This window comes from Xiphophorus couchianus, chromosome 22 (genome assembly GCF_001444195.1).
Source record: "Xiphophorus couchianus chromosome 22, X_couchianus-1.0, whole genome shotgun sequence".
NCBI classification, from domain to species: Eukaryota; Metazoa; Chordata; class Actinopteri; order Cyprinodontiformes; family Poeciliidae; genus Xiphophorus; species Xiphophorus couchianus.
This window is the reverse complement of record NC_040249.1, coordinates 22339278-22355574: the sequence shown is the minus strand read 5'-3', so window position 1 is coordinate 22355574 and position 16297 is coordinate 22339278. Positions and strand designations below refer to the sequence as shown.

Here is a 16297-nt window from a genome sequence, read left to right as displayed (position 1 = left end):
GCACTGTCACAAGTACAAGCAACGAGATGTAGTTTGCATCTATCTAGAAGTGCTCTATAAGATATAAATATTTATTTACAGATGTACAAGACTATGTATGTATGGACTATAAGGGGTTATAGCAAAGAGATATAGATATTGTGTATAAATATAAATATGGGAGCTATATGCACAGATTATACAGATTATACAGAATATACAAGAATGTTGGGGAATGGATTATATATGTATATAATATAATACAAGATAAAATTGCATTCAATCCATCATCTAAACATGAACCAATTGCAAAGTTAACAAGACATGTTTGGTGATTGATTAAGTTAAAGCTAGTGTAACTCAGCGTTGTGTGTTTCTATCGGCGTATCAAGTAGAACAGCAGCCAGGTCTGGGTTGACCATCTTTTATTTTGTCTCTTTGAGATATCAAAAGAAACAGCAGAGAGTACTCTGCACAGTCTGGTCCAAAACGCCTCCCTTTGCAAGAAAATAAAATGCAAAATAAATAAAAAAATTAGTCAAATAAAACAAACAACATATTGACTGAGCGTGAAAGGACTTGGATTAGAATTGGCCCTGGAACACGATTTCAAAAGGCAACGATGGAGGTTTACTTTGTTTCTTTAATTATTTTCTTCCTTTGCCTTTAAAAATGGTAAAAGTTATGAATCGTTTTCTTTACACTTCATACTTATGCATTATTTCAAGCTGTGTGCATAGTTTAGTATGGAGCTGCAGGTGGATAAATCACATAGACACCCAGCCTTTCACTAGCTGAGACTTTCCAAAAGATGCTGCCAGTAGCACATAGTGTTGCGCTTCATGACCGGGTGATTGAAAACTTCAAATTGCAGTGTTCACAGGTTGCCATTCATTTCAAACTCCATTCAATAGTTTATAATGCTGACAGACACGTCCATCAAAACGGTCACAATCCATCATTCGGAACGGCGGATTCGTCACTTTGAATGGAGAAATATCGCAGGTTTTTGAAGTGGAAAATGTCTTTGAACCCTAATCGCCTCGCTGTATTCTGGAAATCTTTACTGAGCAGAAACAAGAGCCATCCCATTAATTTTCTGCAGCACCGACAGAAAAATCATTAAAGGTTTTGTAATTAATTGGAGGTGCATCGCTGTTCGTCTGAGGAAAAGAAAGGAGAATTAAGTGCTTTTTAAGTGGCACAAAGACGGGAGAAAATGCAAAGTGAGATGCATAAAATGAGATAATCATCAATGCATCAATTATAATTAGGAACAGTTTGTAGATACAGTAATCCTCTTGTGTCTGCAGCCGGAGCACGGCGTTAGTCGGCTCCTATCAACAAGCAGAGCGTATCACATTTCTACCTTACTTTGAATCCACCCTGACTCTGTGCTTCCCCAGAGCAAATGGCTGTGATTGATGGCTAGCTGCCAGACTAATAACCATGTGGTCTTTTCCCTGCAGGTTTTCTGCATTATGGAGACATCTCCAGGGCTGTCAGTAAAGCAGAGGCACGGGCCGTGGGGAACATTATTGACGAGGCCGTCCATGTGATCACACCGAACGCCATACTAGCGCTGACAGGTGGCTTTCGGAGGTACAAGGCTTGTCTCCTTCTTTCAGCGTTGAAATTGTAGATGAAGTAGAACAGCGCCTCCGCCTTTTTCTTCCCGCCGCTTTTCTTAAATATCTTTTTTGTTATGCACAGGAAAACACGGGTCTCGGGAGGTGTTGATTCCCATTTGAATTTTCCCTGCTACCTTCTGTCAGAGCAGCAACTGAAGGAGTTAGTTTGGCGTTGAAAGTGGATTCTTGGTCTTTTTAAAGGAAAAAAGAACAGGTCAGTCCTGTTCCGCACCAAGTCTAGGTCACTCAAATGCATTACATTGTCAGTATCAGGGCGCATGGCGAGTGTTCTTGTAAAGCAACCTGCTGAGTGCAACTTTTTGGTCACAGACAACACCTCCCTCCGCTCCCACCTCTTTGTGCTGCTCTCTTTTTATGTGCGCTGCTTTGTGCCCGAGTAAGCACGGAGCACTCTGCTCTGTGGCGCTGTAAAAATCCAGCCATAACCCAGCAGCGTGTGAGGTAAATAATTCAAAGCGCAGTCTGGCAGTGAGGACATGCACTTGCTTCTCAATGGGGGTGAGAGAGCTGCAACGACTTAGCTGATGACCTTTAATGCTGTCTGGGCTACAAACATAGTTTACACTTTCTCTTTCCTCCATAAACCTTAGAAAGGTTCATGTTTCATATTTTAACGTAGATCTGGTTTTCCTGCTTAGCAGAAAATTACTTCAGATTGAGCTTTAAATGTAAATAAAGCAACTTGCTTAGTCTACGTCTCAAATGATCACCATCGCTAAATAATAGCAGCATGCTGTCACCATCCATTCATAGAAATATTTATAGTTTGTTTTTTTCAACCCTTTAAAGGGATCCATGATTAGTTGTAAAAATAGACTTTATTTGAGAAATATTGATTTTAGATGTAAAAACAATACCGTAATAAAACTATTGGCTGTTTTGTTTTCATAAATTTTAATAAAATATTGCCACACGAATACATTTTGGGTAAATGATGTCTAAAGGTCCAACTGCCTAGCTCCGTCCTGCCAAAACAGCGACGAGTAACGTCACTAAGCCTTTTTAATTTGACCCGGAGCGCGTTGAAATCAATGGGAATGTAGAAATCACAAGAGGTAATGAAGGTGAGGAGGACCAAACGGAGGAAGATCACAGAGTTGGCCGAAAAAGCTGGTGTTTTGCTGCTGCTGCTACCTTCAGCTTCGTAAATGAAACAATGATGCCTCTGATCAGACTTCAGGATCCGGTAAATACTTGATTAGCTTTGGGTCTAGTCTTTGTTCGAACATAAACGACAGTAGTTCCGCTGGTACTACTACAGCAGAGCTCTGTTAGCATTTAAGAGACAGGAACTGCTTGTCTGATGTTTCTCCCAGTGTTTTTTGCTCTTTATGTCATAGGCTCTTTGTGGATAGAAACTGTAAGCATGGCATTTATTTTTAGCTCGTTATGGAAACGATCACCTGTTAGAGCCTCCGTCGGTTTTGCTATTACAAATGACTCAAAGTCTTCTGGAAAGAAATGTTGAGAGCATAAATATAGGACCTTTGGAAGATTTGTTCAGTTACTGCACTCTTCTGTTTTTTTTTTTTTTTTTTTGTGTAGGAAGCGATCCAGAATTTTTGTTTTAATTACAGCCAACAGTGACACAGTGTGGCATTACCTAAAATTACACCAGTCAAAGGCAATATGATAAACACCGACTCAGGTGAAGTTAGCCTTCCTGTGTTTACTCTATATATTCCAGTACAGAATGGACCAAAATGTGTCTTCGGTCCATCGGGTGAAAAAATGGCAATCTCTATGGGTGAAGATGTACATTTTTAAAATTAATTATGAGTTTTGGTGTATCACAAACAGCAATTTTTTAGTTCATAGGAAAATTACAACATATTTAGGCCAACATGTTCAACTAATCCTGGTTCACTTTAAAGTGTGGTAAATTTTGAAACATTGAATTTCTATTTACACTCTTAACATTCACATTTTTGTCATAACATCTGTACTGCAGTATAAACAAAGAAAGTGTGCAGCTTTTTCAAATTAATACCACATCAAACACTGCCAAAGGAGGGAAAAAAAAAGTAAGCATCCCTAATCTACAGAAGGACAGATGACAGCTGGAGAGATATCTGATTATGTAAATAATGGCTCCTCGATGAGGGAGTGTTGTAAAATGAGCTGAGGAAAGTGATTAGCATATCATGGATAGTTAACATCAAGAATGAAGGGGAGGAACTACTTAAGATTTATGGGCCAGCGGCTCGCTGCAGAGCGTAAAGGGGCCTGTGAGTGTGCCGTTATGGATTTAAACTCGACCAGATGAAGCACTCATTTACCTCGCTTTAGATTTATGCAGACTTGAGGAGTCACATGAGACTTCATTGGAGCCATCCAGAGATGTAGCTGAAAAGTAATGACTTTTACTCCATCAGTCACTAATTTAGCATGTTCTTGCTCAAAAGCAGACGACGCCTGGAACAGTTCAGACGCTCCAAGCTGCACCACTAATAATCGTCTGATTCTCTGCAGTGGGATATATTAGATATCTTTTTGAACGTACTGTCAAAGCTTGATTTAATAACCTATAATTTGAGACTCTCATTAGCTTTGTGGCCAATAGCCCTTGTCAAAACTTACAAGTACAGTGTATCGTATAGCTCCTCGGATAGATATTTTTGGCTCTATCGCGTCTTTTATCTCTGGATAAGATGCACAGAAAATAACTCTGCTCCCAAAACTTTTGCAAAATAAGGGCTGTACTTCATAGGCTGGAGTTGTCATCCACTTCAGAGGAGAGCAGCATGGCGGGGATTTGTTGATGCCACTGACATTAGGCTTATTGAAAGGACAGCTGTGGAAGGCGGGTGACAAGCCTTAAAAGCGGTTTTGTTGGGGTGGAGGGGGATTAAAAATAGATTAGGCGTGAAAATGCATCTCCTACCAGCACTCTGCGTGAAAAGGCTCGCACTGTGTCAGTGGAGCGCTGTATTTATTTCAGCATGTTGCCAGCGATTCCCTGCTGTGGATCTTGTGTAACATCAGATTGTCTGGAATATTAACTCAAAGTGACACTGATGAGGGGGGGCGGTGGTATCTGCTCTCCAAAGCCTCAAACAGGGGCTGAATCTTGTGCTTTGTTTGCCTGCAACAGCAGCTCAGATAAGGATTCCTTATCGGCTTAATTCATGGTGTCATGATTGTTCAGCCCAACTCTATTATCAGCTCACAGGAGGGGAGAGCAAAACAAGATGTCTGGCCTTAATGTATGATCCAAAGTACTTGGTGTGTCTCCATGGCTTCATGTTGCATCCATGAAATCAGACAGAGCCGGAGTCAACACATTGCTCCTGGTGATTTAGCTTCTTGAGCGCGTTCCCAGTGAATGTTGGACTCTGCCAGGTCTGTCCCTGATCACTGATCTTATTTGTTGCCAAGTGTTGGCAGCAGAACGTCCAATTTTTAAGTTTGCTCCGTGGATTGATTGATTGATGATAATGTCCGGGATTTCATAATTTTCGGGGGACCAATAAGCCTCCTTAAATTAATGGGTCCGATGCCTGGAGTACGGCAGCCTTTCCCCTCCTGGAGCTGCTGCCTGGTGGCCGGTTCAGAGCGAACGGCAGGGAAGAACACGGCAGGTGTATTTATACAGGTGAGCAGATAGACTGATTGTCTATCTGTTGATGCTTTTAATGTAAGTATAGCTTTACGGACAAACACAAAAAATTAATTTACCACAATTTTGGACAGCGGTACAGCTGTCATTTGTGAACGAAGGAGCATTGTGTCCATGTTGCTAACATGGACACAAAAGCTGCGAAAGGCTGGGCAGGGTGAGAGTTCATCTATTAAATTGACTGAAGAGGAATATATAAATTAAAAACTGGTTTATAGATATCTTTTATAAGTGTCTCTGTGACCCTGCCTCTTTATTATTAAATTGAATATAATTTTTATCCAGGTTAACTTGAAAATGGAACTATTATTATTAAAGGTTAATTCTCTAAATTACAGCAAAAGTAATTGTTAGGGATGCACAAATATGAAAATTTGAGCCGATGTTGATATTCAATGTTAATTCTGTTGTTATGCTAGAATTTAACAATATTTTACTTTATCACATTTTTTATTTGATTACTCAATTAATCGTAAGAATAATCAACAAAATACTCTGTTACTAAAATAATCGTTTACAACAGCCCTGCTTCAGAACCAGGAAAATAAATAACCACTTCACATCGTTATAATGTTGAAATCCTTTAATATCCATGGCAACCATTCACCTCCTCTGAGCTTCTGCCTTGATTCCCTCGCTCAGCTCCTTCAGACTAGCCATCAGCAATTAGCAAACATCTGGTGGAGCTGCTGAGCTCATTACATGAGTTACTTCTCAGTGAAACGCTGCTAAAAACGTTGCTGAAAGGTTAATAGAGGAGCCATGTTGTGATGACTTCCTGAAGGCGTAGTTTCAGGAAGAGCAGGAGATTTTAAAGAGACAATTTCAAGGCGTTAAATATCAAAGTCAAATTTCCTTTAAGTCATTTACATGTATCATTTTTGTAACAGATGAAGGTGACATAGTTACTTGATTGTGCTGTATAACTCACAATACCTCCCCTTTAAGCCCTTTCTCCATTGATACGTCAGTGTGTTACTCACAGACGTTGTCGTAAAATATGGGCAGGAATGTTGGAACGTGGGAGGGAGCTGTGCTCAATGGAGAACCTTGAGTTTGTGGTTTTGATGCTCTCAAATAAACCCAGTAATTTAATTTTGTCTTATAGAAATTCATTACCAGCCCAAACATAATTAAAACAATCCCAAGACTTAGTGGTGGAACTATTCAACTCTGGACATCTGGGTTTCCATCTTACACCTGTTACCTTGGTGATCACAATGCATTGAATAAAGATAGTTCTGATTTCTTTTTCTGGACCACCTTCTGCTGAGTGCAGCTGAGCTCTCTCCCTCCTGCAGATGACTTCATTCTGTGGATTTTCCATCAGCAGCAACAACACTTCCCACTTCTTTATTATTCATTCATGTCGCCTTGTCGTCCATAGAAATTTGTAAATAGCTATGTATATTTTATAGGCCTGGTGCATACCTGTGAATAATTTAGCACTTTCCCTCACGCAATAAAAAAGTAGACATGCTGAATTCACACCAGGTGTTCAAAATGTTCTCCACTTCAGCTCTGTGTTGCACCACGTGCTGAGAAACACATGGCTGCTACTCCACACTTTGCATCGGTGAAACCTTTGTTTCAGCCAAGAATAAAGAGGAAAATATTTGCTTTGCTATAGAAACGTTGCAATGTGATGTCACGCTCGCAGACACTGATTTCTAATGCAAATATCTTAGCAAACGTGAAATAAGACTAAACTAACTTACAAGTAACTTTTTTTTTTTAGCAAGATATAGAAGCTTGTGTTAAGTAAATAATTCCTTAATATTGATGAAAAAGTTATAATTCTTTTGGCAGTTTATTTAACTTATAACAAGACATCTTCCCATGTTGTAAGCTAGTGGAACTAATGGTTTTTAATCAATATTAAGGAATTATTTACTCCAAACAATCTTCTACATCTTGCGAAAAAGTCACTTTTAAGTTAAAGTTAGATATTTGCACTAGAAACTAGACCAAAAATACTCGATAGGATTTTGTGTTTTTGCAGTGCAATATGAAAAGTTAAATCTTAAATGTACACCTGATATGTAAAAGAAAAAGGTATAAAGTATTACATTTCACATATCCGTAAAAAGCTTTAATGAAAAATAAACGTAGCGAGGGAGAAGGAAGTAGGTCAGCTATGCTAGCTTAACTTTGACAACCTTAAGATGTAGAGGTGCTGTGGCATTCAGTGTGTTTCGCTCTAGTTAAAAAGAAGGCAACCCACACAATTAGCTAATCAACCGCCACTGTATTCAGACGATCACTTATTGATAATCACAAAATAAACATCATGCATGAAAACATAAAACTGTAACACACTGAATGTTCTGTTCTTTTTGTGAAAAATGTTTGCTTGTTTTTTTGTTTGTTTTGGTGTTGAATCCTGAAACACCAATGGAGCTGTTGTCAGTTAGTTGCTACGGCAACGGGTCTGAGAAAAACAAGTGGTTTTGAGTTGTTGTTCAGTGATTTTTCTGTTTGTTTTCCCTTTGCTGTTGCAAATTGCACTAAGTTAATAATAACTACATCTTCAGGTTTTGTTTGGTTAACAGAATTGTATAAATGTGCAAAATTTCGGGATGTTAATAGTATCTTGAAATGTGTATGCACGAACAGACATTTTTAATATCTTCAGTTAAATAATTGCGCTGACCTGACAGATTTTACTAAAAGAAGCCATGGTGTCTTTTCTACAGATTAGTACTGAATATCACACAGAGATCAGGTGCAATATGAATGTTTTTTTTCCAGATTTTCCTCCATTCATGAAGCACATTTAAGCTGCACACTTGAGTGAGTTTTGCCTGCACAGCAGAAGCCACCAGTAAAAGTAATTTAACAACATTAGCACAATGTACGTGCTGGAAACATTAGAGGATCTCGGCTTTGCCGTGTTTAATTAGAGGAATGATTCTCGCTCCACCGAAAGAAATCTTTGATACATTTTTAAACGGTTAAATCCTACCAGTAAAATATCCTTCTATCCTCCAGGTGGAATAAATATTAAAAAATAAAGGGCAGACATAACATATGTTTAGCTAAACGCCCCATTCTCTTCTTCTTTTTGCTTGTTTTTGTTTCTTTGTCATTCTTTTTATGTCTCCTACTTTGTTCATAGACAAAAATTATAACTCATGAGCAACAAGCATGAACAAAATAGCAGAAAGAAATCTTGTAAAAACTATGATTTATGCCCTTTATCCTCTGCCGACTCATCCCGATGTTCCATTAATGCCACCATAACTGTAAGGGCTCAAACTTTTCTTATTTCTGACTTGCTACCTGATTTAGCCGTGTGAACCTTTGAAGCTTTCGCCTGCAGCTATCCTCAGCCTCTCTCCATTCCTTTAATGTCACTCACACTGACTGCCGTCAGTCATTTGCCAGTGGCACGAAGGAGAGATCAAACGCAGAGCCTTGTGGATGCAGAAGCTGCTTTGGAGCCGTATCGCCCACAACATTCACTGACATTTTGCTTTGTTGTAACAGTGACACTGGAGCATACTTCTGCAGGAGTTCGCCTGTTGTTTATCAAAGGGTTTCTGTGGGAAAGTGTGTGTAATGTGTGTGCGCTAGGTAATGATCAGCTTGAAATGAATCTTTTTGTTTGTTTTTTTTTTGGCAGGAAGGGCCAAATTGATGCGGACAAGTCCATCATAATAAGCTTTCTTCCCACACACAAAATCCTCGTGCGTCACTTCTATTAAAGCTGCTATTTTCTGTCATCTTACTTAAATGGCAGCCAGAAACCTACAAAGAAAGAAAACCATCCTGTGAATCATTGTAGATCAGTTCTACAAACAGTTTAGATTAGATTTTTATGTAATTATTCCTAAAAAAGAACAGCTGTTGTACACTGTAAAACACTTGACACCTTCTGTGACATCAGCCATTGATTTTCAAGTTTTTTCTTTATGAATTGACTTTAACTAGGCCAATCTGACACATGAATAACCTTGATTTAAAATTTTTTATTGCTCCTGACTCTTTATGGTTATTATTTTGTCCCCATTCAGGTTTTATTTTAATCATGGATTATATTCTTATTATGTTACAATTATGCTCTACTTTGTGTAGAAATGGAGGAATGATTATAGAGTTACTGATTCAGGTGCCAGAGAAATGCTCTGATACACCTTTTTCTGTGCGTACTGTTCCTGTGGGGGTCCTGCTGAGTTTTATCTGACATCCGTTCCTGGCAGATACAGTAATCCTGTCATGATAACCTTACAGGACTGAAACCTCCTTCCAACACAGCTGTACTGATGGATAAAACATCAATTCATCCAGAAAAAAAATGAATTGTTGGTACAGGAAGCAAACAAAATATTTGAAACTACTCTAATGCCTACTGCCTGTTTCAGCTACAGTAGGATTAGTTTTCCTTTGAGGATCAAACAGTATACACTGTAGCAACACTTTGTGTTTTATTTTTAGGGGGAAGGACTTTGGCCATGATGTCGACTTTATATTGACCACAACGGAGCTGGGAAAGGAGGAAAACCTTCTGATCAGCATCATCGAAAGTCTGAAAAAACAAGTAAGTAGACGCTTACTGCAAAAATTTGGGGATTTGTGGCCAAAAAAAGCAACAGAAAAAAGAATAATTATTTTCAGATGCTTAGAATCTTTTGATGTTTGCAAGTTTACTATTAATTGCAAAGTGACGTTTGAACAGCACTGCTCATCTGAGAGTTTACTGTCACGTTGCTTCACTTTACTTATGCAAACATTTATTTCGAACATAATAGTCGAATGAAATAGCAGAAGTAAACAAGGAATACAAAATTATAAACTAAAATCATTATATTTGATTTTTTTTGTCATGGACTCAGCAAACACAGATATTCCTAAATATTTGCATTTACACATTTGTGCCATTCCTCACCCATATTTCTATATCTTTGAAAATTACCTTCATATATTTCCTCTTAAATTTGATTGAATTTTGATTTTGTTTTAACTCCTCATTTAACGCCTTCCATAATTTTACACCGTGAGTTATAAAACAAAAGTTATTACGAATCCTTTAGTTTAAGTAACTAAAAAATAAAATAAGTTGTAGGCAATTATCTTCAACTAAAACTTCTTGACCTCAAATAATATTCAACTCACACATCTGAAAATTACACTATATAGCAGAAAGAAACTTTTCAATAAAGCTCTGCTGTTTCAGAGACACTGAGTGAAATGTTTGGGAAGGTAAGACGCGGTCAAACAGAGATGTCAACACAATCGCTCCGTACCTGGAACCTACATAAAATCTCTCACACCTCAGCAGATGAGGCAGTGCATGAACTTAGCTGCAAATCTTTCAAACACATTCACAGAAAAAGAGAAAGTCTTCAACACTGGACGCATTCAAAAACACTGTTTCATTATCAACACAAAAGCACTGCTGGCTTTCCTTTAAGAGATGTTAATAAATACTGAGATTTTCCTGCATCGTGTGCAGCGGCGACAGCTGCTCCTCAGCAGACACACCCCCCTATTCTCCAGCTGTAGGAGCACATCTCAAACTCTCTGGGAAATATATATATATATATATATATATATATATATATATATAAATCTCCCCCTGTGATGCAGATGTGTGAATAGTAATGTGCCAAAAAAAAAAGTCTAAACCAGATTGTCAGCACCTGCCCTGGATCTTCTGTGCTGATGTGTGAAAATAGGCTTGAGTTTGTTACAATGTGTTCACAAGCCATGTCTGTCTGCCAAAAATAATACAGCTAAGCGCTGATCATGTTCGAAGCTCAAATCTTTGCTCCAGGCCTTTTTTTTTTATTATTTTCAAACTGAATAGCCAATTTTTACCCCAGATTGTGTGAAAGTAGCACAAAACCTAAAACTTTCATGAAAAAAATTGAAAGCGCCAGAACATACTTTCTAATATTCATACTACCTCACCTTTGAAGTTTTTTTTTTAAGTTAGTTGGAGTTTCTAAGGAGTGAAATGTTAGAGTTCATATGGTCATCTGCTATCAAATATTCTGAATTAGTTTTTATTTAACTTAATTACTGTTGGCAGAAATAGCCATCTATTCACATTTTAGCAGTTTGCTAATGGGCTTTATCAATATGTTCTGGCACAGCTGGACATTCATAATCTTTACAATGAGTTTGACATCCCTGATCTAGCTAAATTTGTCTATGTGTTTATCTTTAGTCGCACTGATTACTGCAACAGTGTATTCACAGGTCTGCTGGAAAACCCAGTCTGTTCCAGAACGCTGCTGCTTGTGTTCTCACTAAAACCAGGAAGATGGAGCACATCTCACCAGTTCTACAGTCCTTACAATGGCCCCATGTAGCTCAGAGACTTTAAAATACTGTTCTTAGTTTATAAATCGCTGAATGCCTTGAAGATCTGCTGTTGTCATATCAACCTTCCAGACCTCTTAGGTCTTCTGGTTCTGGTTCTGCTCTGCATCCCCAGAACCAGAACCAAACATGGGGAAGCAGCATTCAGCTTCCATGCACCACAAATCTGGAACAAACTTCCAGAAAACTGCAAAACAGGCAAAACACTGAGTTCCTTTAAATCTAGACTAAAAACCCTCCTGTTCAGAGTTGCTTTTGAAACATAATAAATAAAACATTGATAAACATTCTGATGTGTAACGACGGCAAAATGTTTCAGTTGTTGAATGTACGTTTTACGACTTTGTGTTTTTGTAAAGCACTTTGAAATGCCTTGTAGCTGAAATGTGCTACACAAATAAATTTGACTTGACTTAAGCTACAGGGATGGATTTTACCAGAGTTCACCTGGTTGCTCATGGTAAATGGAGCTAAGCAATTTACAGCCAATATAGCAGATTCCCATTGAAGCTTTCTTTTTGTTCATTTTACTTGAAGGAAATAACAACAGTTGTGGTACTTAAGTTATATCTGAAATTGAAAGAATTAAAAAGATGTGACTGAATTTAATAATAGATAACATACAATTGGTTATTTCACAAACTTGTTGCAGAGCATTTAAGGCCATAGATCGCTCTGGACACCTTTTAATGGAAAATGGATCCTTTAATCAAAAGTGGGCAAGATGGAAAGGTGGCTGAAAGAATGAAAGAAGGAGAGCAGGAATGTAAAAGGCAGGCAGCTGATGAAAGCAGAGGCAGAGCCATTAGAAAACGATAAAGTGAGAAAATGTGTCAGCCAAAGATAAAACATGGAGAGTCACAGTGTTAATAGCAGGTTATGTTTACATACACTTGATGTTTTAATTAATAGCTGCATTACAATGACGACAATTACTTTCTTCTAATTTAACAATATAATTTGACAAATATTGTTGTGCCGCAGGGGTGTCTAATTTAAGCGCTACATGGAAACACATTCCTCTATGCTGAGAACGGCACGTAATTGGAAATGAGCAAACAATGAGACTTTTTAAAAGACTTAAAGAATCTGTTGAAGGGATTTGAGACAAATTGTCTGTTTTTTTTTCTTTAGTTTGTTACCATAAATGTTCAACTGGGTGGTCAGAAATGTTCAAAGCACACCAATAATCCAAAAGTACTTTTATACATTACCAACACAAAGTAGGGTATAGTTGTGGAACAAAACATGGTATAGAAGTGGACTACAACACAAGGAATTCTGGGTAAATACAATCACCATGTACAAAAGAGAAATGCCACAATTGCTAAAATCTAACGCCACTCCATTTTTGTTTGATTTCATGAAGAAAGAAGTTGCGCACACGTCTTCTTCTGAGGTTTTTGTTTTGTTACCTTCAGCGGTTCTTGGTGCAACGCCCCCACAGGCGAGGAGGGGAACAAGATTTTCAATTAGTTTTGTTTTTAAAGCATTGATTTTTGATTACTTAGCTTGCAGGTATTGGTCATACATACAGAACTGCCTCTCAAGCGGTAGCTTATGGTCTGATCCAAGTACTGTATTTTGCTGAAAAATACATTTTTTAAAATTTTGTTACATCTGACCAGTTGACAGACTTGTGTTGCTTTGTTTGTGTTGTAGCCACTGTGAACTGAATGAATCTGAGGCTTGTTTTTTGATGTTGGTGTGAAGGATTACCAGGTATTGTTTGTTTTCATCTTGCCTTCAGGTGTTTTTCCAAGCCAGAGTGTCAAACCGGAGCAGGGAGCCTCCAAATCCTCACATATTTTTAGGATCTACTGTTTTGCCATCTTATTAAGCAGCTAATGATGTGTTGCTAATGTTAGATCCCGTTCTCTATGAAGACATAGCCGGTTCTAATTATTCCCAATACTCTGTGTATGGACAGGTGAGAGTGTGTCTTTTCATATGTGATCTTTAAAATCAGTCCAAACCTGAAAAGAAACTGGACTTAGAGGTAGTAGAGTTAACCCAGCATTAATCAGTGACAATCTTTATTCATTCACCATAGCCTGATTCTAAATTTAGCTGAAGTGATCATAAGTTATTTAATCATCATTTCAGAGCCCATTAAACAAAACTCTCCTTAACCAACTGACTGTCAGAATAATAGATCTTACATTGTTCAATCATGACCTTGAAAGTTTGCTATAAATCTAATAACAGTAATGAAGTATATTTTTGCTTTTGTATGTTTCCAGTTGTTTGGAAGACTATCTTGCCATCACCCTAGGTTTTATTTTACCCCTGTCAGATTAAGTCAAGACTGCAGCTGGGTCACTCCAAAGCATTAAAGGTGACCTATTATGCTTCCCTGAACAGGTTAGGATAGATCTATGTGGAATACAATACATTTTTCTTTTACACAAAATCATTCTTAGGTAATGAGATTTTAGTCTGCTCAATTCTGAACATGTTGAGCTCCTTTCAGAATGAGCTCTTGTCACTTTAAATCCAAGTAAGCTGCTTCTGGCCACGCCCCCCCCAACTCAATGTTTACTCTAGTAAATGAAAATTGACACAGACAGATACGTAATTATACAACTGTAAATCTTTGAAAAGCAGAAATGCGGCCTGATACACAAACAACAAGAATGTAGCAAGTGGTTTCTGGATGGTAAGTCAACAACAAAACACTTGTCTTCCAGCAGCCATTGTACAGCGCATACAGCGGTAAAACCAGGTGGAGCTCAGCTTCGGTTGCTAGGTAATGGGCTGGGCTTTGCTGGGGTTGCTAGGTGGTGGGCAGTGACTTCTGGTTTGCAACGTTACAATTGGAAAGTTTTTGAAACAGCTCATTTTCCAGATACCAAAAAAACATTAATGTACTACCAAAAAAGATGCACTTGGGCTGTTTTCAGAAGCAGTAGAAGCCCAGATAGAAGTACAAAAAGTTCAAAATGTTAATTTTGCATAATAGTTCCCTTTTTAATGCTATTTACAGCCAGAAGAACTATGTCGATAAAATTAAAAGATGACTTAAAATCACATAATTCATTTTCCAAGACTTGGTCTCCAAGGAGCTTTATTTGTCAGCTTTGACACTGATTCAGAGTTGTGTAGAGATGTACAGTATGAAACGGAGCAGTGAGGACTAGGGTGGATTGTTCTCACTGAATGCTGTTCTAAACATAGTTTGAGAGGGTTAAACAGGAGATAAGTGCTTCACAGACCTGCACTGTCTAGCTACTCTCGTCTTTTTGCCCTCATTGGGTTTAAAAATAAATCCCTCCATCTTCATTCTCTGTTTCAACCACTGCGCCTTGTGTCTGCACCCCACCAGAGGTCTGTCCTTATGATAATTACCTCCTACTTACTGTCTGGTATCACTGGGAACCCACATCTTGCAGCTATTTCCATTCACTGTAGGGAGACAGAGCAAGGTGAAGGTGTGAAAGTGTGTGCAGATATGCGAGGACAGCGAATTAGATGGATAGGTGTTAGAAAGGCTTTCAGAGCCTAAGAAAGGACAGCGTGATACGACTGGAAGCTTTCTTCTCAGCGGGGCAGGCAGAAAAGGGATGAGGAGAGAGGGACTGCTCTGCAGGGACGAGGACACGAGAGGTAGTGATTAAGTGGAGGTAGCAAAGGTTGACTTTAAGTCGTGTAACCTTGTCATCTGCAATCGAGCCCCCGGGGGCCGTCGTGTCTTCACTCAGGCCTTGTGTCATAGGCAGGCCTACATCCGCACCCCGTCCAGTCCATCCAGGTCCCCTTGTACAGCCTGAAGATAAAAATACTTCCATCTAAAAACGTCCTTGTAAAATGGGGTTCATCATTTTTACCTGCCCCCTTCTGATGCTGGTATTCAGGAAGCGTGACTTGGGGGCAGAGTCAAGGTCAGCCAGGAACTTCTTTATCAGACGGATGAGTTTAAGCTTCACCCGGCTAATGGCAATGGATGTCCATATGATGCCATCAATCATCTTTGTCTCTAAATATTGTCCTCTATGGATCTACAGTAACTTCTAAAGCCTTATTATTAACTGAGTTTCAATTACAAAACTGGGCAGAACTTTGTCTATATTCTGCTACTGTCCAAAAAAAAACCAAACATACAATTTCGCAAATGTGTTGTTTCTATTAAACACAATTAAAATCACATGATTACGTTTATTTACGTGATAAGTCATTAAAGAATATGGCGTGCCATCATCCAATTGTCTTCTTCTTAGTTTGTGCCAGTGGCAACATCCAGTTGTTGATCACGATTCATGATGGGAAAATGTTTCCATTGCAGTTTTGCAATACGGCCAAAAAACCCACATAAGCCTAGAACCAAAACTTTTATCAACAATCGAGAATTTTTATTTTCATCTCCATGGATCCATTAGGAAAATTTATTTTCAAAATATCAAATTGTGCAGTAATGTTGTCAATGGAAATGCAGTTATTGCTCCTAGATATTGAGATCTTAGTCTGGTCACAATAAGTCATTATTATCTGAAATAATAATGACTTATTATTTCAGAATAAGTCATTTTCAGAATTCTGTCACTTTAAATCCAAATAAGCTTCTCCTCGCTTGTAAAATTATGCAACCTTTGAAAAGCAGAAGTTAAGCCTCTTGCACAACCAACAAACACAGTAAGTTGTTTCTGGATGGAAAGTCAACAACAATAGACTTTTCCAGCAGCCATTGTACAGTGGTAAAACCAGCTGACCAAATGTGCTGGAG

General features: G+C 38.4%; 1 protein-coding gene across 2 annotated transcripts in view; it reads left to right on the top strand.

The window, feature by feature from the left end:
- The window catches only part of dntt (deoxynucleotidyltransferase, terminal), a 91118-nt gene that overhangs the window by 36586 nt on the left and 38235 nt on the right, over positions 1-16297 (top strand). For both annotated transcript variants that reach the window (XM_028006024.1, XM_028006025.1), the window contains exons 7-8: positions 1449-1581; positions 9688-9790. In XM_028006024.1, coding sequence (XP_027861825.1) covers positions 1449-1581; positions 9688-9790 — 236 coding nt within the window. The remainder of the gene's footprint in view (positions 1-1448; positions 1582-9687; positions 9791-16297) is intronic.